Below are 22,002 nucleotides of genomic sequence, written 5' to 3'. Positions count from 1 at the left end.
GGGGAAAAAAAGCCCTTGAGCCCTGTTCAATGTTTGAAAACATTTGAATTTATTCTCCTATAATGACATATTATAGGGATGCCGGGTTGAAAGCGGTAAAAAAAAATCTGAACACATTGGCTGCATAATTGCAGATACAGATGTCATCCAAAAAAGTCAAATAATGGCTCATCTATAATTGGCCAAACTGATACAGTATATCGGTCTGGCTCTAGAGGGCACAACAGTCACAGAGAGGAAAATACAGACAAATAGAGAGAGAGACAGAGATAATAAATTAATAAACTCTCGATACCATTGAAGGTGTGTACATCCAGCACCATCTTGCCCCTCCGTTTGTTGGTGGTCCATTCCAGCTGAGTGGGCGGGTAGAGGCGGGCAGCGGGGGCAGGCAGCTGGAGAGAGGTCAGCAGCTTGTGTTGGCACAGAGAGCGGTACTCCCCTGGACTACGGTCAGAGACATACCTAGAAAGGAAAACGCCAGCAAATCAACTTTTTAACCACTTTCAATTTGGGGTTCCAATTTTGGGCATGTATAGGCGAAAATCTTCAAAGACTTTCAACATTTTCCAAAATAGCTAAATTAGCCGATCTACAAGCTCACAATAAGCTGCATCACAATGCGTTGTGAGCTTGGAGATCTGTGTTTTCACTATTCGTTTTACAATATACTGTACAGTATATACAGTGTTTAACGGATGTGAGTAACTGTAATTTTTGTAAATATTGAACTTTTACGTACAAGTATATGAAAACTTTAGTTACTAGTTACTTTATAGATTTGGATTATTATTACAAAACAAACATTTGAAATTACCATTTGAAAATAGCCGATTTTTTAATACATTTTGAACTTTAAAATGGGACATTCTGCACATATATTTTTATGCCGATACTTTTGTATTTTTACTCATGCACATTTTGAATACGGTACTTCTACTTGTAACAGAGTATATCTACATCGCAGTATTGCTACTTTTACTTAAGTAAAACATGTGAGAACTTCTTCCATCACTGGCTACAACCTACTTCAGCAGGGCTTTGTCCAGTGTTGGTGAGGGGGTGAACGCACTGAGGCAACAGGCAAGCAGCAGCCATCCTCTAAGGCTGCTCTCGTCCTCTCTGCTGTCCCAGCTACAGTAGGCCAGCTGGGCCAGGATCTCGTCCCTCAAGGCTGGTCGGCTTTGGCCCTTCTCCACAATGTAGTTGCCTAGCATATACTCCTGCCAGTCACTGAGATCGGAGTCACCTGTAAATCGCAACACCTGACAAGAAAGTGGCAAAACAAAAAAAACGTATATAAATGTATGTGCTAAATGCGAAGGAGAAGTTTATCCCAATTTAGTAATTATGCCATTTCCCCACATACACACAGAGTCCTGTCACTGCTGACCCCTACTGGTTGGTCTTAGGGATGGTAGAGACAACCACATGTCTGCTACGATATATATTGAATACTTTTCACCTGACAGTGAGGAGTTTCACCGGGAGGGTGTAATGCATGTGGAGGAACACGCTATGCCTCATAGTTCCACACACCTGCTGAACAGACCAACCAGTAGGAGTCTCTAGTGCAGTGACAGAGAACGTCCTCCCCTGCCCGTCTTCCCTCCATCAAACACAGTCAGTTGTGTTCATTGGAGCGCCTGGCCAAGCCAGATGCAGTGTAGAATATTTGAAGCCGTAGTCTGCATGGTGGTGTGGGCAGGAACATTCGGACGCCTCCTAATAAGTTTAACCACTTAAACCCTCTATACTTAGTGAAACGGACCTGAGTTGCAACCGTACTTGGTCTGCTCTTGCTTTCTTCTACACCCAATTTCTTCACCAGAAATAGCAGAGCCAGTGTCTGGCTAACTTCCCCCCAGAATAGGGATGCTGGGATTCAAGCGGTTAAGGCTCTTTGTATAAGTTTGGCTGAATTCCCTTTAAAAATAGAAAGTAACTCAAAGGCAAAACTTTTAGTGACCTTCTCAAGTCACTCAAACACACACACACACACACACACACACACACACACACACACACACACACACACACACACACACACACACACACACACACACACACACACACACACACACAAATAATCAGAAAAACAAGTGTACACTGACTAGTTTGTAGATGTCCAGAGCGGTGCGTGCATCGTCAGGCTCCAGAGGGGTCAGAGGTTTCTGGAGGGGGTACTCCTGAGGCTGGCACCATGTGTCCTTAGAAAGAGACAACTCATCAGTGCTGGACAGTAAATAAAGTACCTTTACTTGACACTTATAATACAAATATTGTACTTTTGACTCCAATACATTTAAGGGACTCTTGAGACCCAAACATACAAAATTATGAACTTATGAATTAACCACTTAAGCCCTATTTCAAGTATAGTGAAAAAAGCCAATCTGCAAGCTTGTGGAGCTTGTGGCTATAAAAAGTTTTTTTGGAGATGTTCTAAATTTGAATACAGCAAAGCGTATACATGTGTTCAACAATGTACAGTGTGTAGCCTACTGTATGTGTAAGTGTGTTCTTTGGATACCAGTGTGGCTTACCTTCAGTATGAATTTGGCATAGCGAGAGAATGGGTATCTGTCTATATCCTTTGGCAAGGAAAGTTGGTGTTCTGCCTTCACCTGAGGAGGCGCTACCTCAGTGACCCCTGAAGCATGCTGCCGCCCTGGTGGACACAGAAAGAACAACAATAACACACTGACAACTCAATGGTATATTTTGGACAATGAATATATTATGGACTGCCATAGTATTCATACGTTTCATGTGATGTGTGTGTAGTTTTATCAAATCCAATGTAATCATATTTTGCAATCTGAATGCGTCATGCTGACCTTCCGCACTGCGAAGTCTGGCTGATAACTCCGCCGGGATCTCCAACATCCCCACATCCTAGCAGGAAAAAACATATTGGAATATGGTTGTTATCATATGGAGTAATCGCAGAAGGAAGTAGAATTCCTGCTGTCCCAACACAGTTGCCCCTGAAATGGGCTTATTTTTCTGTTATGGACATACTAGAACTGTGTGTTTTTGAATAGATGTTTTCATCATTAATAATTAACAACCTTAATAAGTCAGATTAATAATCAAACTCACCATTCCAGGGGAGACAGACTCAGCCTTGGTGGCAGCCTTTACTTTGTTTCGCTCTTTGTTTTCCTGGAAGTGAAAACAGGCCAGTCGATCAGTCTCACTGCTTGACCAGTCGATCAGTCACACTGGTCACCCAGTAGATCAGTCCCACTGGTTGACCAGTCGATCAGTCACACTGGTTACCCAGTAGATCAGTCTCACTGCTTGACCAGTCGATCAGTCACACTGCTTGACCAGTCGATCGATCGCACTGCTTGGCCAGTCTATCATCTTGTCAATCAGAGTTCTCTTATCTAACTTGCTGGATATATTCACACAAGAGATTAATCTGCAGGTAGGTTTCTGGTTTAATAGAACACTACATACAGTACATTATCTGACAAATTAATACACAACATCACAGAGAAACAAATCAGAATCCATAATTGTCCACAGCTTCATATTTAGAGTTTTACCTTCCTCGTGGTCCAGTAATTAATAAACTCTATACTCTAACCCTTTACTGTACACTGTAAACACTCTCAGGTGAGTGAGCTTCCTTTATCCCAGTACCACAAGCAAACACTCAGCACTCCTTCATTTCTTCATCAGGAGTGCTATTCTTAGCAACACATCTTGTTATATAGACCTGTGCCACCCATGTGTTCGTGGCCCCACCTCTAGTATTGGTCACAGTTACAAGAGTCCAGAAAGACTGCGTTTAATCAGGAGGTTTACAGCTTGAGAAATAAGGTGTTTCCTTTACATACAGAAATTTTGAGCTGGTGATGCTTCACAATCACATTGCAAGATAAAGTGGACACTGCAGGACACAAATTGGTGTGAGGACATATCCATATTAACAGTTAATGTAAAAATATAATCCGCACACTGGTTTTCAGCTCAGCTGTTTTTTATTGCCGTTCAATGTTTCGATCTCACTAGAACTTCATCAGCAATTTGAAATTCCTGATGGTGAAATTTTCAATTTAACTGTTGATCGTCAGATGTGCATCTTTTTGTCCACATATCCATATTATCCTTTCATTATTATATTATATTATATATTATATTATATTATATTATATTATATTATATTATATTATATTATATTATATTATATTATATTATATTATATTATATTATATTATATAGTTTAGTTAAGTACATAATGATGATAAATCATCAGGAAATGGGGTTTATTCAAACAAACAGCTCATACGCCTATGCCCAACCCCACCACTACCTGAAAGTATTTAAAGTGTATTTAATTGAACTTCAAAACAATGTGCTTAAATCAAATATAAGATGAATAATCATCATCATAAAGCATGATAAGAGTTCAACAAACGATATGTCTCCGTATAAATTGTGTTTATATTGTATATAATCTTTATTGTTAGCATTAAACCACTCGACTCCCCGTTTAAAAATGAATATTCATAGAGGGCAAGAGCTTTGAATCATATGAAGTCACTTTAAACCAATTTGCTCTCTGTCTGTGAGCAGCAGATTGACAGCTAAACTGTCTGTCCATAGTCCAACCCTATAATAAAACAATAACTCCAATTGCTGTGCCGGTAAGCGGTAATAAAACGCACAATAAATGACACCTTGCGATAAACACAAAATAATACACAGATCGACATACAACATTCTATTTAGCTCAGAGTCAATTCAAAGACAAGAAGGCGAAAACGGCAGACAAACACAGGTCAAGAAACATAACCTGACACTATGCTGTTGTGAAATCTAACACTGAAATGCCTCTCCCTTGACAATATTCATTCTGCATTGTGTTCCACATCAGATTGATTAAACAACAATGGTGAAGTAAAAACATGTCTTTGCCACAAAGGTAACGCGAAATGTTCAGAAGAATGAGAAAGCCTACCTGTCAGTGCATCTGGGTCGGAACTAAGTCCGAGAGGAAAGGTTTCAATTCAGTAGACGGAAGGAGAGATGCCCTGCCGCCTCTAATTTCAGTCATAGGGGTTGAAGTCCGAGACCGGAGTGTGGTTGAAGGTGTGCACAGAAGTGAGTGTGCATGTGCGTGTGCGTGTGCGTGTGTGTGTGTGTGTGTGTGTACACTTGCATTTCTATATTTGTGAGGGCCAAATGTCCCCACAATTAGAATTTGAGAAATGTTCCTGGCCCTCACAAGGTTCTTTTATGATTCAAAATATAGGTTTACAATTAGGAAAAGGTTCAGGTTGGTGTTAGGGTTAGGATTAGGCATTTAGAGGTTAGATTCAGGGGTTAGGGATAGAATTATGCCTGATCTATTTGTCGTACAGAGACACGTTGTGAGCTTGTAGATCGGCTATTTTCGACTTCAGGGTTAGGGTTAAAAATGTGAAAAATCCATTAATAAAATTGCCATCCTAAAATTTGGATGTTCTCAGAAGAATAGTAATACAAACATGTATGCGTGCGTGCGTGCGTGCGTGCGTGCGTGCGTGCGTGCGTGCGTGCGTGCGTGCGTGCGTGCGTGCGTGCGTGCGTGCTGTACTGTACTGTACCCTGTAGGTGTGGCTTTGTATGTGTAGCAGAATGTGTAAGAGAACAAGGAAGAAAATCGATGACTTTTCTTTTTAATAATTGATTAAATGAAATAGCTTGATTTAACTGTTGTGGCCCTACAATGTCTATCACTTAATAGGCACAGACACCTGTACCAGAATAGCACATGGTATGAGGAACATTTCAACCGCTTTCAATCCTAAGAGCTTTAATTAAAAACCTTCCTTACAGAGTTAACAACATCATTATCTTCATAGTTAAAGATAATTATGTAGAGCAGCAACACATGCTCATAGCCTCTGTGACAAATGCATTTAATGGCTTGTTGCCGACCTTTAGACTTGTGACTTGTGTGGCACTGCACTGTGTATGTCAACCCAACCTGTGGAACCAAGAAATTATATCTAGACCTCACAGCATCACAAAAAGGGTGTGGAATTCAACACATTCAACATCAACGCATTCGGCCAACCCTACAACTTAAACAAATGGATTACTTTTAACGTTATAAACAGTCACACTGACAACAATGGCAAAGTTCAAAGTCTGCCTGGCATAAAAGAGAACAAGACCTGTTAATACAACTGGATATGTAAGCTAGCACTGGGGGGGACAAACACATTGAAGGAGAGATTTAACAATACAGTACACTTTGGAGGTGGTTTTTAAGGTGTTGTCAACAGCCAGGGATGGGCGTAATTTTCAAGTTACATCTTATAGCCTACACAATATACTGCAGTTCTTCCAACACTGCTGTTATTGCATAAGGGAGGTCAGGGCAGGGATTTATAGTACTATAAAGTCACTAAACAAATGGTTGCCAGGAAACCAAGTCAGGGTCTTTCTCTCTGTGTCCTTCAGTCTCTCTATCTCTCTTTCTCCCGTTTGGTGTTTGTTTATGTGTGCTTGCCATATGTACCTTCCTCCAATGACGCCTCTTGATGGTGTTCCTCGTTATCATCATTACCGTCCAAAACTGAGTAATGGACTGCCTCAAGCGCTTGTAGTGCTTCCTGCAGAAGACAGGGGGCATCGGTCACCTAGGAACATATTGAACGTCACTGCTCCCTCAGCCGACCTCATTTCAGGTGAAACCTGACTCCTTCTCTTCTCCCTTGTGACATCTGTTTCTCCTCTTTGCCTTTAGCTGTTCATCACCTCGTCTCCTCACAGTCACAGTCACACTCTCTGCCTACCTGGCCTGGTGTCCTCGTATGTGGCTCTGGATGACGATGGCTTTCTGTCTGAAGAACCTGAAGTTCCTCCTGCAGATGAATCCCCTGATGTTCCTCTGGATGGTGACGGCGGCCCAGGTCTGTGTGCTGCTCCATTTGTCCTCCACACGCTGGTACAGAAGCTCCTTCATGAACACCTGGTAAAAAACCCAAACACATGCACAGTTGCACACAGGTGCACGGACTATAGGCTCATTTATACTTAGTATAAATATATTGTGTAAAACGTATAGTTTTACACAATAATATCTATTGACAAAATTAAAGATGGTGTATAATTGAAAACATGCAAAATATTATCTTTCTGTATTACATGCCAAACCCTGAGGAAGACTTCACTGTCGCAACGTTGGTTTCTTTTTAAATAAACGTTTGCATCGTGGCTAGCTGTGCGGCCTCATCCTTTGTCAATAGTATTACATGCTATAACGTAATTATGAAAGCAGAAAAGAAAAGTGAACTGAACAAAAAGTGTGTGTGTGTGTGTGTGTGTGTGTGTGTGTGTGTGTGTGTGTGTGTGTGTGTGTGTGTGTGTGTGTGTGTGTGTGTGTGTGTGTGTGTGTACACATGGATGGATACCTTGGAGAGTCCCAGCTGATACTGTCCCTCCTCTGCCCCCATCATCTCCAACAGAGACACCGTCTGGTCCCTGTCTGGAGCTTGGGTGGAGCGCTGCGCCAACAGTATCCCATACCTGACACACAGAGGAGGGGGGGGGGGGGGTAAGGGGGACATTTGAGTAGCCAACATCACATGAACCGGGAACCTGATCCAAGTTCACATTTTGCCATGTCAGGTCATGCTTTCAGTGCCACCTAGAGACATTCTCGTTAACATGCTGTAACTCAGGCTGCCGGTCGACGACAAAAAAGCAGCATTTTCAGACACAGCAAAGATAATTCAGACGATAATGGAAAAGGCGAATAGAGAATATAGACGTGAAGGGAGCTAAGAGGGGAGATAAGATAAGGTAAGAGAAAGTAGAGAGATGAGATGAGGCACACAGGTATACAAAAACAATAGTTCTTGGCGGTTAATACTCCGACAGCAGTCTTCTACAACCAGGTTCTAGAGATTCACTAGAGATCCGTTGATACAACAAAATCCTCAACTGTTAACCCATTGAGACCTGAAGCCGATTCTACATGTCGCCTAAATCTCAACAGTTTTCTGAAAAACGTATGTTTCTATATCAGTGGTGCTCAATCTTTTTCATGTCAAGGACCCCCAAAATGATATGTATTTGGCCGCGGACCCCCATCAAAATATTTTGTTCCAGGGACCCCCAGAAGCAAAGATTTGAGTTAAAAATGTTCGCTTTAAAATACATATATTCAGAAGATTTGCACACATTTTCACGATTTTTCAAAAATAGCAGATCTACAAGCTCGTAGCGCGGCACTCGGTGCCGCGCTATGAGCTTGTAGATCTGCTATTTTTGAATAGCCCAAAGTGTAAAATAATGCTTTTTAGCTCAAATCTAAAAATGACACAGTTCCAGGTCTTAATGGGTTTAAGTTTTATTTTTACACTCTCAGGAAATAAATGAATACTGATGATTTTGACTATATGTGCGTGTGCGTATTGTATGTGCGTGTTAGTATGCGTGCGTGTGCTGTGCGTGCGTGTGAGTGTGATGCTCAGCACCTCTCCATGAAGTAGGTGTATAGGAGACGGACAGGGTATCCCTCTTTCCTGATGTGAATGGTCTCCAGCATCCCGGCATGCCTCAGCTGGTCCAGCACGTAATCCACATCGAAGATGCCAGGGAGCTGACATAACGCACACACACACACACACACACACACACGCACACACGCACACACGCAGGGTACGAGATCAAACGAGGGCCGTCACCGTCACCACATTTTAGTAAACAATTAATTGTCATAACGAATAATTGTGATGAATGATTTCATTGTGTTTTTGAGATTAAACACTGGAACATATAGTGAATAGAAATTACATTTCTGTTTCCCTTTAAGGCTTTGTAAACAAAAACTACACAGGGCAGATATGACAAATAACGTATTATATAAAAATAAATGGCCGGTACCAATAATCAAAATAATGTATTTATGGCCAAAACAGGCCATATATTTAATAGTTTTATACTGTGACAACTTTTTTTTTAATTGTGAAAATAGCCAATCTACAAGCTCTCAACGCATTAATTTATTCAGTTGAATCTATTATGAAGAAAAAAATGGATTATCTCAAATAACATGTTTCACTGAAGTAGTCATTCAAAATGTCAAAAACTTTACCTTGACGTAGTTTGGCTTGACGCAACGGACAAACGTGGTTTTACATCTAGGGGTACAGAGGGAGCAAAAGAAGAAAGAAACACTGCTTCATTCTAATTCTATGAGAACAGCCAGCACTCAATGAATGAAAAATTCCTTTCTTTTTTGTTTGTTGTTTGCCTATTTTCACCGAATGTTCACCTCTGTCCAAAACACGGACACTAGGGTTCATGTGGTTACCGTAAATTTCTGACTATAAGCCGCGACGTTTTTCCCATTTTTCGACCCTGCAACGGTGCGGCTTATCTATGGATCCACTAGGGGACCTCCTAAATCTATGGCTTTTACACCCGCGGCTTATAGTCCAGTGCGGCTTATATATGTACAAATCATTCAATTTAGCTGCTGCGGCTTATATTCAGGTGCGGCTTATAGTGCGAAAATTACGGTAACTATCTTGTTTTAGATTTCTAGCAGGTTTAATGTTCCCCCTTAAAAGTGAAAGTGAAACTGCATTTAATGATGGAGTGGAGTGAGTCATTGCTGATCCATCCATGTACCTTTCCAGGCGTGTTATGAGTTCAGCGAGCGACTGTTGGAAATGTGAGGAGACGGTCCAAGGCTGGTGACGGAGGCCCTTTCCTCTCCTACCCAGCTCTCTCTGCTGAATGTAGCCGTCCTGAACCTTCTGGAACAGCTCGGAAACCATCTGGGACACAGCCAGTCAATGGATCAATATCCAATATCGACATCGGGCAGAATCTTGTATCTCCACCTTTTATGTTTTTTTTATTGTAAATTAATGCCCTGCTTCCGCATACTACAGTGTCACATAAAAGTAGCAAAAATAGCTGATCTACAAGCTCACAACACGTCGCATTGCGACGCATTGTGAGCTTGTGGATCTGCTATTTTTGACAAATTTTCAAGTGCAATTGAAAGTGGTTAAGTCTGTATGTGCATTTTATAGACATATACAAGTATTAACAAGAGCTAGTGACTAAATAATAATTACATTGGATCCATTGGAACACAGGTTCCTTTTTCCATTTTGTGAAAAGTAACAGTTTTGGACATACAAGGTTTCTGCCTGACAGCAACGATATGTAAGAGCCTAACTAAAGTACAGTAGCACGAGCTGGCAGCCCTGTTCTCAGCTCATTTAGAGAGTAGAAACACTAACAATGTGTGGGTAGGTTGTGTTTTTTTGTTTTTCTTTCACCTTCAGCCTGCTCCTGGCGAACAACTCCAACACTTCTGCGCGGAAATGGTCATGGTTCTTGTTTATGAAATTATGGACCTGGGGACAGAGAGAATATTAATGCAGACTTTGCTGCAGCCAACCCCCCCTAATGTTGACCTGGAGAGGGTGTAGACAACTCCATGCCTCCTCGGATACACATGGAGTCAATATAGCTGCTTCTTCCCACCTGACAGCAAGGAGTTTCACTGGGAGAGCTTAACATGTGCAAAGATTCACTATCTTCCCTCCTTGTTGAACAGGTGCCCTGACCAACCAGTAGGTGTCGCTAGAGCAGCATCAGGTGCAGAAGTGGTTTTCAAACATTTTCATGTCAAGGACCCCCCAGGGCAGGTGTTTTACCCTGTGCAGAAAGATTTGATGGGTCACACAATATCAGTGTGCCGTCATACCTGATAGGTGACAGCCCCGGCATAGTGATAAAGAGTGAAGACTGGCAGTGGAATCTTGGGTTTGGCATAGTAGGGGCTGTTACCATGGTGATAGTGGCACTTCTGAAGGAAGGTGTGGTCAGTGGACTGTTGAAAAAGAGAGAGAGAGAGAGAGAGAGAGAGTGTGTGAGAGAGAGAGAGAGAGTTCACGTGGTCATTGGTGAAAGAACGTATCCCTAAATGCAATGTTAATTGAAATTAATGTAGTTTTGGATTAAACAATTTTAATTTTAATTGAAGCGAGAGAGAGAGAGAGAGAGAGACAGAGAGAGAGAGAGCAAAGGACATTGTAAAAATGCAGTCTGTGCATGAGTTTGTGTGAGTGTGTACAGGTGGGTGTGTCTGCAATTGCATGTACAGTACCTGTGGGAGGCAGGTCTGGTCATCCAGTATGCGGAGGATGCCATGTGGCTTGGCGGAGATGAGCTCCAGACATGAGTGGAAGTTCTGGAGCGCCATAGGGTACCACTGGATCTGCTCTGTACTGTACTCCTCCTGGGCACAGAAAACACACATGAGGTCCTTAGTATACATTCTTGCTGTATGTGTAAATGCCTGGATAGAGGTTGACCCTGTTTCACCGACCTGCTCTTGAGAGACCACGGCCATGTTGACAAAGTGCTGCAGCTGCTCATTGGCAAAATTGATGCAAAACTGCTCAAAGCTGTTTACTCCGAGGTCCTACAACAACAAGACCACCAGAGATGAACGCCATTCACACTTTATATTTCAGATGGAGATATAGAGTATTTCATCCCAGACAAGATGCCCACCTCAAACCCATAGATGTCCACTATTCCCACAGTGCTGTCCATCTCTGTAGGGCTCAGCCAATCATTGATCTGTTCTAATAGCCAATCAAACAGCACGGAATACAGGGCCTTGGCAATGGCATCTCTACAAAGAAATGTGAGGAGAGGAGAAAACCTTTTCAGAGAGGAGACTTTTTTTTATGCAGCTGTTCCACAAAACCATAAGGCTCTCCACTTTTGTTTGTTTTTTCCCCCAGAAATAATCACTATACGAGCAAATGATGAGTCTAGTTTTTGCCACAATTGTTCATACCTGGATTCTATGGCACTTTCCACAGACAGAGGGCAGTAGATCCTGTCATAAGTAGTCTCCTATGGAACAGAACAAGGATCAGTGTGCACACTTGGAGAAACAGGACTGTTGGCTGGGAAAAATGTATAGGAGAAAGCAACTGACTGTGACACGGTGTGTGATGACTGTCTGCAGAGCCTCTGAGGAGATCTGCAGCAAGGAGCCAACTCTCCTGGCCTCAGCCTCGCTGAAGATACGAGCGACCTCAAACGACTCACTCTGAAACGATGACACTGGTTTATTTCTGACTGGACTGACACTGGGCGACGAGGTACAATGCTCTCTTTTTATTTCTCAAATCCACCTGTGTGCGTGCACACACACACACACACACGCACACACACCTCGTATGAGCTGAAGCAGATGTTGCCTAGCTGTAGGATGGCAGACAGGATGGCCCAGACGGTGGAAATTTGGTCGGCGTGGAGACCGATTGCCTCAAAACATTGAACCAAGAGCTGGAAGTCTTGCTTATCCTGCTTCCCCTTTAACTCACAGGCACCACCCTGACAGAGACAACAACGAACATCGTGAGAGATCATTTTCAAGAGGGAGTGGATAGGGGGGAAAATATGGTGATCAAGAAAAGAAGGGGAAGCAAGCAAAGAGAAACAGGAAACAAAGGCAGTGGGATGGTAAATGATGAACAGTGGAAAGGGTCTCAATGCAGTGCCGAGGCACTGTTTGTGTCCATGTAGTTGTATTGCACCTGGTTGAGGTAGTAGTAGGTCTCTGCTCCCTGCAAATAGAGTTCCTGTTTATCCCACTCATTCATACCAGCCAGCAGTTCATAGAACACATGGTAGTTTCTCTCCTCTTTGGCCTACAAAGGAAAAAGAGAGACAAGGCCTAGTCAGTGTCATGGATTGATTCCATACCTACAGTACCTACTTCCCACATCACGTCATGCACAGCATTTCATCCAAAACAGTTATTTTGAGGACACTGCACACCTCACTCGAAGTCTTTACCTGAAAGACAACTCTGGACTTCTCAAGGAGATATTTTGACAATGAGGTCCCTACAACTACCCCACTGTCGACCAATGACAAGAGAGGAGGGGAGACACTCAGTCCGCACATAAAACAACCACAACCAATGTCTTCAGAGGGAGTGACTAAAGAATCAAATGTAATCTGCATCAATAAACAGTTGAAATATAACATATAATAGTACACAAAGGCATAGGGGAGTGTGGGTGGACTCACTGGAGAATGTGGACATGGAGGTATTTGCCAAAGCGGCTGGAGTTATTGTTCAGGATGGTCTTGGCATTTCCAAAGCTGTCCAGTATAGGAAGAACCTCCATGGGCTAGTAGAGTGGACAGACAGACAGACAGACAGACAGACAGACAGACAGACAGACAGACAGACAGACAGACAGAAAGAATATTAGAACAAATAAAGAAAATAAATATTTAAAGATAATCTCTAATGCATTCTAATACTTGGTTTGGGCATTGTGTGTGGATTACGAGGTGTAAGAATTTGCCATGTTTCATTGTTTCATGCTCCTTGTCTTCTCCAAGGAGCTGTCCAATACTGTAACTGTACCTGTCGCAGGTTGTCATTTATGCCCTGGTACATCGAGCTGAGGTAGTGAACGATCAGCTTGGTAGCTTCAGTCTTCCCTGAACCACTCTGACCACTGCAAAGAAAACGTGATTTACAGTATGGCACAAGAAACCCCACAGATAACATTAATGGCCCAGCGCCTAGCGATCCGGGCACTCAGGCTCCAATGCGTGTCGCAGGTTCGAATCCCGTTCCTGACGACCTTTGCTGCGTGTCACTCCCCGTCTCTCTCTCCCCATTTCCTGTCTACATTCTGTATTTACAATTTACAATTTAGGCATTTAGCAGACACTCTGTATACTATCAATAAAGGCAGAAAAAGCCAAAGAAATATCTTTAAAATCTTTTAAAAAAAGATAACATTGATCTACAGTACCTAAAACAACAACAACAAAGAAGTCATTTTTGAGGGGACCGTACCTATGTTCCCAGAACCCGGGGAACATAGGTATGACCCCATTTGAGGATTGGTTGAATACTAGGATGAAAGTGTTTCAAGAGCATTTGTGAAAATAAAAATAAATAGGCAAACATGGATTCTCCACAATACCTTACAACAATGCAATGTTCTTCAGTGGAGTTCTGGGAATGGTTGAAGGCTGCATCAGCCATGGCATACACATGACTGTAGAAGAAAAAACAGAAAGTGAATACATTATGATACCAATAATAGTATTGGCAATGGAGGTAGGAGAGACTTTTGGAATTCAAGTTGCCATTGCTAATGTAGGCTACTGAATTCCTATTTGTTTCTTCAGGCAGGCAAGCTGGAGGTATTTGGCTATTGATTATTGGTCAGTTGGTCAGGCATTGCTAACGGTCTTTGACTTGTGGTCAGGGCTCTGCTCGTCTCTCCAACTCTTTAGTAAAAAGAAAATATCAGGTTTGGATACCAATGGAATCCAATCATGAGAGAGAACTCATATAGGATACCGGGTAAACAACTGAAATTGGAAGTGGTGAAACAAAAAATGAGCAGACAAAAATGGAACTGGGGCACTATAAATTTGAAGCTGATGAATTGGTTCTCTAAATGAATTGGTGTCCCACCTGAAAATTTATTTTCTGTTTATTGAATTGCTTGAGAGACGGGGAGAAACCTGTTTCATATACACTTGAAAAATACCGGAAGGGCTGAAACGTCGTATATCTGATGTTTGTCACAAACACATAAAAAGAGTATTCAACAAGTGAGTTGCGAGCCCCGCTTTGTTCTCGGAGAGCCCTGTTACTGGACAAACAGTTTCTACCAACTGTATAGCAGGGGTCGGCAAGTGACCTCAAAAACTATAACTTGCATCACTTTTAACCCATTTAGACCTGAGGCCGATTCTAAAAACGCCTTCTAAATCCTAGACCTAAGTTTTCTCAAAAGATTACAAAAAATGTATGTTGCTGTACATAGCAACAACAACCCCAAAAGTAGTTCCCGGATTGAAATGTATAGCGTATAGGGGTTCCCAGTCTAAATGTGTTAAAGTGTACTGATTTTTGTAGTAGTTACATGTTTTGTACAAAATATGCCTCCCATGTCCCATCACCCGCCCCTGCCCTACAACCCAGCCCCTTTCCCATTCAAAATTGTCACCCCTGCATAGCCCTCCTGGACACAACACAAAGCAATAATGAATTAGAGTTTAACGTGGAAAGTTTTTAATATTTGGTTATATTCCCGTTTATCTAGGCTGCACCTGTAGGAGTGCAATAAATTGTGAACTTTTCATCCTGATCATTGATCCTTATTTCATCATTATTTGAATGAGTCACTACAACCAAAAAGCTCAGCGTTGCGCCCAATTCCCCAAATGCATTCTTCAGTGTGGCCATGTCCAGCAGCTAAGACACTTCACATTTTACAGCTTAATAACAAGTAATAGAGAGAAGGATTTATGCTCACGGTGGGTTGCGCTGCTGCTCTTTGCCTTGGTACCGCTGTCTGAGCTCCTCAGTGTAGATACTCAGAGGCTTAAAGGGGTTCACCGACAGCAACATGTTTCCTATGTATGTCTGAGAGTGACAGGAGAAGGGGAATGTGATACAGCCCGTCAACAAGGATGTTGGCGCAACATATTGGCACGTACAACAGATCTACAACAGATAACAGATCGGTAATAGTCCTTTTTTTTCAAGGAAAGGGTGAGGACACTTAACTGACATAAACACAGTCTCGATGAAACCTCTTCTTCAGATTGAGAAGCACAGAACTCTCGGAAACTTCTCTAAGGACAGAGCACAGTGAAGGACGAGTGGTCAGACATGTGTGCTTATGTTTATACTGTATACTGTTGTACATGTTTATATATTGTCTGTGTATGAGGGTGTGAGCATGTGCAATCATGCATGTGTGTGTTTGTTTACATGTGTTTTTGTGTGTGTGTGTGTGTGTGTGTGTGTGTGTGTGTGTGTGTGTGTGTGTGTGTGTGTGTGTGTGTGTGTGTGTGTGTGTGTGTGTGTGTGTCCGCGCACGGGCATATGACTCACTCAAGTTGGGAGAGATCCTCTACCTCGTCCACCTCCACTGCTCTGTCACTCCCTGGCATCTTCACCTGAGAGAGGAAGGGCAAGATGAACCCTGTCTAAAACAGGAAGTACAATGGACCCTATACACCTACTGTGTTCACCCTCGTTACCTGTTCTCCACTGCTAGCTTCCTGTTTAGCTAACATTGGATTAGCTTTCTAGAAAAACAAGTAAAGCCTAGTTACAGCAAAAAGCCCTTTGTGCGTTTAGTTTTATTTGGCTTGAGGTTTCTCCCTTAGAGCTTAAGGCAACTCCGCACCAAACAGACTCGTCCAGACTATTGCAGACTACTCCAGACTGCAACAGACTGGTATTCGGTTGGCAAAAGTTGCCATTTAAGTCTGTCAGCCGACTGGCCATTCATGTGCTAATTTGACTTTTAGCGTGCCAGCGTTGCCAGGTCTGCTTATTATAAGCGACTTTGGGCTTGTTTCCCTGCAAAGCCACTTAGGGATGTTCCCAGCGTTTTTTCTTCACTGACGTGCAGTGGTGTAAAGTAACTAGTACATTTACTCAAGTACTGTACTTAAGTACAATTTTGAGGTACTTTTACTTTACTGGAGTATTTCCAATTGTCTATACTTGTACTCCACAACAATTATTTGAAATGTTTAGTTACTAGTTACTTTGCAGATATAAATCATTATGAAACATACATTAACCACTTTAGCCCTATTTTATACCTATAAGCTATTTGAAAATAGCAGATCTACAAGCTCACAACGTGTTGCGATGCACGCGTTCTGAGCTTGTAGATCTGCTATTTTCAAACATTTTTGTACTTTTACTTTTGGTACTTTAAGTACATTTTTATACCAATACTTTAGTACTTTTACTCAAGTAAATGTTGAATTCCGGACTTTTACTTGTAACAGACTCAGAGTACATCTATTGCATTCAAGCCTGGAATTTCGTCATTTTAGGGGCAAGGCCACTTGGCCTTTGGTGTTGTAATTTTTTGGAGGGCACAAAGGCCCTGCCCGGCCTTCCTGCCAGGGCAGGAAGGCCATCCAAAAAAATAATAAAAGATTTTTAAGTCCAAAAATGATTTTTAAGTCCACGGAAATAATGCATTTAACTTGAAGGTTAAGGATGATTGTATTTTAATATATTATAAGAATAGTATAACTATCTGTGAAATATTACCCATTTATTTCACAAAATAATGTGTTGGCAAATGACCAATATTTAGTTATATAGGTCTCAATATGTCACATTCAGCCCTGGACTTCACTGACTGAAGTAGCGGTCACATTAATCACATTAGATTCACATAATGTATTTTACCCACAAGTTATTTTCATTCAAATGAAATGTGAATGAACTTGCACTAATAATGACTTTAGTTGATTTTTCACTCTTTAAAATATAGTATTTCTTAATTATTAATAATTACAGCTTGTAGATTGGCTATTTTCACGATTTTAAATTGTTTTTAAATAATAATAAAAAAGGAACATACAAGATTTCCACCCGACAGCCATAATATATAGCCAATATATGGTTCTGTATCAGTATATGAGTCCGTTTTTGAAGATTTCATTCTAATTGGCTACTAGCCTGAATATGAATTTCATGAGCCTGGGTAGGTCACCCTGGCTTGGCGGAGATATGCCCTGTAGCACACTCCGCACAGCAGCAGCAGCAGCAGCAGCAGGTGAAAGCAATTCACTTAATTGCTCGTTCTCTCTCCCTCTTTCCGTCTCCTCAATCTCTCGCTCGCTCTTTCTCTCTCAATCTTTCACTCTCCCTTTTTTCTCTCCCTCTGTCTCTCCCTCTTTCTTTCTTTCCTTCTCTCTCTGCCGCTTTTTACCTCCCTCTTTCTCCCTCCCTCCGTTTCTCTCTCCGTCTCTCCCTTTCTTTCTCCCTCCCGCTTTCTCCGTTCCTCTCTCTCCCTCGCTCCTGGTATCTCCCTCTCTCTCACCCACTTTCTCTCTGTCTTCCTCCCCTCTCTCTTTCTCTTTCTCTCCCCTCCTCTCTCTCTTTCCCTCTCTCTCTCTCTTTCTCCCCCCTCTTTCTCTCCCCCTCTACCACTCTTCCTCTGTCACTATCTCCCTGCTTTACGAGCCTATTCATGCAATGCTTGAACTCCCACTCAGAAGGACATGTTTACATACTTGCGCATTACATATTTATACATAAACACGGATGCATGTGACTCCGTCACTGGACAAATTTACACACCTGCTCCCAATCACCACAGCGCAAAAGTAGGGCAAATCAATCAATCTCTCTCTCTCTGGGAGCAACAACAAGAAACAGTGAATGTAGGTTTTCATAGACATGGTCGCTTGTTTCTCTCACATAATCTGGCAACACCGACAGCCCTCTGTTGTCACTGCCACTGCGCTACCAGTCGGCTAAAAAGCTGAACATGTTCGGTCGGCTCTGGGTCGGCCGAAAAGGTCCCGACGGACCCCCCGACGGACCCCTAACCGACTGGCCGACGCTTCCCGAAGCCAATTCGGCCCAAAATCGGGCCGACTCAGATTGGTCTGGAGAGGGCTTTAGAGATAAATGGTCCACACTCATAACCTTTCCACGGCAGGTAACCAATCCACCTGCAGTGGTGGAACAGTGTGATAGCTGATATAGTGCAGTCTCATAGCAGCATGCTAGAGTGTGTTGTATGCTCTTTTGTACTATCACAGACTGGGAAATAAATAAACCAGTAGCAGTCCTTTATGTCCTCTGGCCTTCAATAAACACTGGCCATAAGTGATGATGTAGAAATAATGATATGCTGAAACTCAAACCAATAGACGTCACCATAAATGAGTTCACCTGGAATTAAAATGGTTACGAGGAGAACGCAACTTTGCTATGGTATGTCATTTCAAGTACTTTGTGATTACTTTTCGAATACATTTTCACAGCATTTAACTGATGGAGTAGCGGAGCAGCTGAAAGATAGTGAATGTGCAATGCAAGGTACTTGTGTGCTGTGGAGGCGGCTCTCCAGCATGTCCTGGGTAGGGTCCTCCGACTCCCAAGGGCCACTGCCGTTGTGGGCCGGGACTGTTTGGGCCTGGCCCTCATCATCATACACTGTTCTTTTGGTCAGCTTCTCCACCGTCTGGTGGGGCAGCAGGTTCTCACCACGCAGCCAGTCCTGAACCACACACAGCCAGGAGGAGAATGTGGTCATAAATCACTGGAGCACGTACATTAAATAATGAGGAATTCATTTTTAAAAAAGCTCTTCACGGGAGGAAATAATTGCATAATTAAGACAACACAAAGAAAACATTTCACTTATCTACTGGCATCTCACAAAATAGGATTGTACTTACTAATGAGGATTCTACTTGTTCCTCAGAGAGAAAAACATGAATGAATATTTAGTCGATACGTACCTGAGGGTCTCCACTCATCCGTGCATTCCCAGCCCAGTGCACCTGTGTAGTGTATTGTCCCCCGTCACCCATCAGGTGGGCCACCTCCCTGTCTGCATCCTCCTCATAGAAGGTCCTCCTCCCTGACGCTGCCCTCCCCGGCTCACCATTCTGAAGGGGCTTGTCAGTGGACCTGGGTTTCCTAGGCGCAGGCGCCTTCTCTGGGTCTGGTGTTCTGGCTCCAGCGCTGACCCCTCCCCCAGAGAGGGACAACTTTGTCAGGTTGATCTGGGAGGGGCCCAATCTCCCCCTAGCAGCCTGGAGCACACTGACACCAGTTTGACTATGCAGGTCAGTCTTCCTGTTCCTGTCCTCTGTGTCAGACGATCCCCCCGGTGCCGCTGTACTGGCAGTGGGCCCAGGACTCCTTTCCGCTTCCCCACTCGACGTTGATAACCCTGGCGTGGGTTTCTTCTTGATGGCCTTGAGGAGTCCGAGGTCTGGTTTGACCGGCAATACGAGCCTGGCACCTGGTCTCGGGGGTTTGGGTTCTGAGGTGGTGGTGCTGCCTTGTGTTCCAGTGCTGCTTGTTGAGCTAGAAGCTGCCTGGGTTTTCTGGGCTAACTTTCCTAGGCCCAGTTTGTTCATCCTGGGGAGCACCACAGCGTATTTAGCTTCTGCCTCTTTCTCTGCAGCTGGAGCTGCCTCGTCTAATTCCCCTTCTGACTTCCCCTGAGATATGGGTCTTTCTTTAGCACTCGAGGGGGTCTTGCTCTTCTTGCTTACCAGGTTGCTTTTTGTGGCAACTGTCATAGCCATCCTGTTCTTGAGGAAGTTGCCCTTGGACTTCTTCCCCCCATCTTTCTTTTTAACGGCTCGAAGTGAGAGCCAGTGGGAGATTCCAATGGCTCTGGCGCAAGCTGACACCCTTTTCCTCATATTTAAGCCCTTTGGCATTTTCTTTTGCATCCAGCCGGACACCCGGCGAAGTGTTGTCACACTTTTTCTTCGTGTAATCAGACTTTCCTTGAGATTGCTGGACCCTCCATCTGGAGCCTCACTCTCTGATGCTTCCTCAACAGGCTTCTCTGATGTCTTATTGGTCCTACTTTGAATAGAGGCCATCTTTGCCTTTCCCAGAAGTAGACTCTGGGCGCGGCCTTTGGCATGACTTCCTGCTTCCCGTTGCTCCTCTTTCATTGGTTCAGGCCCCGGGTCTTTGGGGCTTTTACCTTTGACTTTGAGAAGCATCATTCGTTGGCCTATGGCAGCTTTGGATGCCGTGGGTGTAGCATCCTGTTCTTCTTCATCCACATCTTCTGATGGCGCATTCTTTTCATTGACATTCTTGGTTTTGTTGGCTAACTGAAGCAGCTGGGCCTTCCCTTTTGCCGTGTCAACCTTGGTGGGAGAGACCGTTCCCGGAGACTGCACCTCCTCTTGCACAGCACAGTCTTTTTCCTCTTTTTGCAACTTCTTTTTGTTCTTTTTTTCTTCCTTCGCTTTTTGCTTTGCTTCCTTTTCCGCCTTCTGTTTCTCCACCTTGGCTCTTTGTTTTTCAGCCTTCTCGGCTCGCTTATCTTCCTTTGTTTTTTTTAACATCTTGTGTTTTCCCCCGTGAGCAGGCCCAGAGGAACTTGCCGTCTGTCTGAGTCGCCTATTTCCGCCGGCTTTATCAGTGGTAGACCGTCGACACCGTCTTCCTTTAGTTATCTCCTTTTCTCCACTCCCGTCACTGTCAGTTGCCTCTGACCTTTTGACCTCCTCTTCTTCCTCTTCTCCCCCAGTGGTGGCAGGTACTTCCTCTGGTTCACTTTTGGTCACGTCTTCATCTGAAAGTTCTTTCACTGATTCCTCCTCTGCTGCCGATTCTTCCATGTCTCTCTCTGTGTCCCCCTGTGTGTCTGACACCTCGGCCTCCTCCTCGCTGCTGTCCTCACTCCCCTGCGTCTCAGCAGTCTCATTACATGTCGGCTCCTCCTCCTCCTTCTCATCTTTACTTTCACCCTCTTCATGCTCCTCCGCAGAGCTTCCTGCGTCACTCTCAGATTCCTCCTCTTCTTCCTCCTCCTCCTCCTCAGATTCTGAAGACCCTGTCACCCTGCCACTTCTTCTCTTGTTCACAGTCTTGGCTGGGGTTCTATTGATCCTACTTGACTTTGCTGGAGTGGTTTTTGGGGTTGGTTGGAGTTTAGTTCTCTTATTTTCTGAATAACTGCCATTCTTACTCTGAGGTTGTACTTTGCTGTTCACAGCTCGGCCATTCACCAATTGCTTCCCTGTTTCTTTGTGTGGTTTCTTTTCTTGCACTATTCTGCTGTTATTATTTTCTTCTTCCTTTTTATTCTTAACTTTATCTTTGGCTTCATCTTTCTTATCTGGAATGGGTGAATTCCCCCTACCTTTTTGTTTACCAGAAGGAACTTTGGAAGAAGGTTGAGATGCTTTTGAGACATTCTTCGTTCCATTTTCCTGTTGCTGAATTTCTTTTTTCCCAGCTTGTGTTTTCTGTTTTGTGCCATGTGCTCTGCTACGCGATTTGGCAGCAGACATGGCCGCTAGATCTTCAGTGTTGGAAATATCTACTTTTTACCTTAACAAAATGAATCAAAACTATTGTAAGAATTTAAAATCACTACATTATTTTAAAACAAATGTTGCACATCATCTCTGTCACACATTAAATTAATA

General features: G+C 43.2%; 1 protein-coding gene across 2 annotated transcripts in view; it reads right to left on the bottom strand.

Annotated features, from left to right (window-relative positions):
- myo15b (myosin XVB) overlaps positions 1-21,248 on the bottom strand; it is a 37,157-nt gene extending 15,909 nt beyond the window's left edge. The window contains exons 1-30 of one of the 2 annotated variants that reach the window (XM_080455138.1): positions 19,333-21,248; positions 18,912-19,088; positions 15,938-16,002; positions 15,612-15,675; positions 15,354-15,463; positions 14,007-14,081; positions 13,436-13,529; positions 13,090-13,193; positions 12,853-12,916; positions 12,591-12,704; positions 12,226-12,387; positions 11,987-12,100; positions 11,843-11,901; positions 11,551-11,674; positions 11,363-11,458; positions 11,141-11,272; positions 10,739-10,864; positions 10,308-10,385; positions 9,646-9,794; positions 9,107-9,152; positions 8,487-8,611; positions 7,419-7,533; positions 6,801-6,976; positions 6,524-6,617; positions 3,106-3,168; positions 2,841-2,898; positions 2,547-2,671; positions 2,115-2,210; positions 1,030-1,265; positions 296-465 (exon numbers count right to left, since the gene is read on the bottom strand). In XM_080455138.1, the coding sequence (XP_080311264.1) occupies positions 296-465; positions 1,030-1,265; positions 2,115-2,210; positions 2,547-2,671; positions 2,841-2,898; positions 3,106-3,168; positions 6,524-6,617; positions 6,801-6,976; positions 7,419-7,533; positions 8,487-8,611; positions 9,107-9,152; positions 9,646-9,794; positions 10,308-10,385; positions 10,739-10,864; positions 11,141-11,272; positions 11,363-11,458; positions 11,551-11,674; positions 11,843-11,901; positions 11,987-12,100; positions 12,226-12,387; positions 12,591-12,704; positions 12,853-12,916; positions 13,090-13,193; positions 13,436-13,529; positions 14,007-14,081; positions 15,354-15,463; positions 15,612-15,675; positions 15,938-16,002; positions 18,912-19,088; positions 19,333-21,189 (5,068 nt within the window). In that variant the 5' untranslated portion in view covers positions 21,190-21,248. Of the gene's footprint in view, positions 1-295; positions 466-1,029; positions 1,266-2,114; positions 2,211-2,546; positions 2,672-2,840; positions 2,899-3,105; positions 3,169-6,523; positions 6,618-6,800; positions 6,977-7,418; positions 7,534-8,486; positions 8,612-9,106; positions 9,153-9,645; positions 9,795-10,307; positions 10,386-10,738; positions 10,865-11,140; positions 11,273-11,362; positions 11,459-11,550; positions 11,675-11,842; positions 11,902-11,986; positions 12,101-12,225; positions 12,388-12,590; positions 12,705-12,852; positions 12,917-13,089; positions 13,194-13,435; positions 13,530-14,006; positions 14,082-15,353; positions 15,464-15,611; positions 15,676-15,937; positions 16,003-18,911; positions 19,089-19,332 lie in introns of those variants that run through there. The other variant, XM_080455137.1, reaches the window with a different exon arrangement.
- Between the last annotated feature and the right edge of the window lie 754 nt (positions 21,249-22,002).

The sequence above is a fragment of the Gymnoscopelus braueri genome (assembly GCF_963280865.1).
Source record: "Gymnoscopelus braueri genome assembly, chromosome: 17".
Lineage (NCBI taxonomy): Eukaryota > Metazoa > Chordata > Actinopteri > Myctophiformes > Myctophidae > Gymnoscopelus > Gymnoscopelus braueri.
Note: the sequence above shows the minus strand (reverse complement) of the source record. Positions and strands in the feature narration are given on the sequence as shown.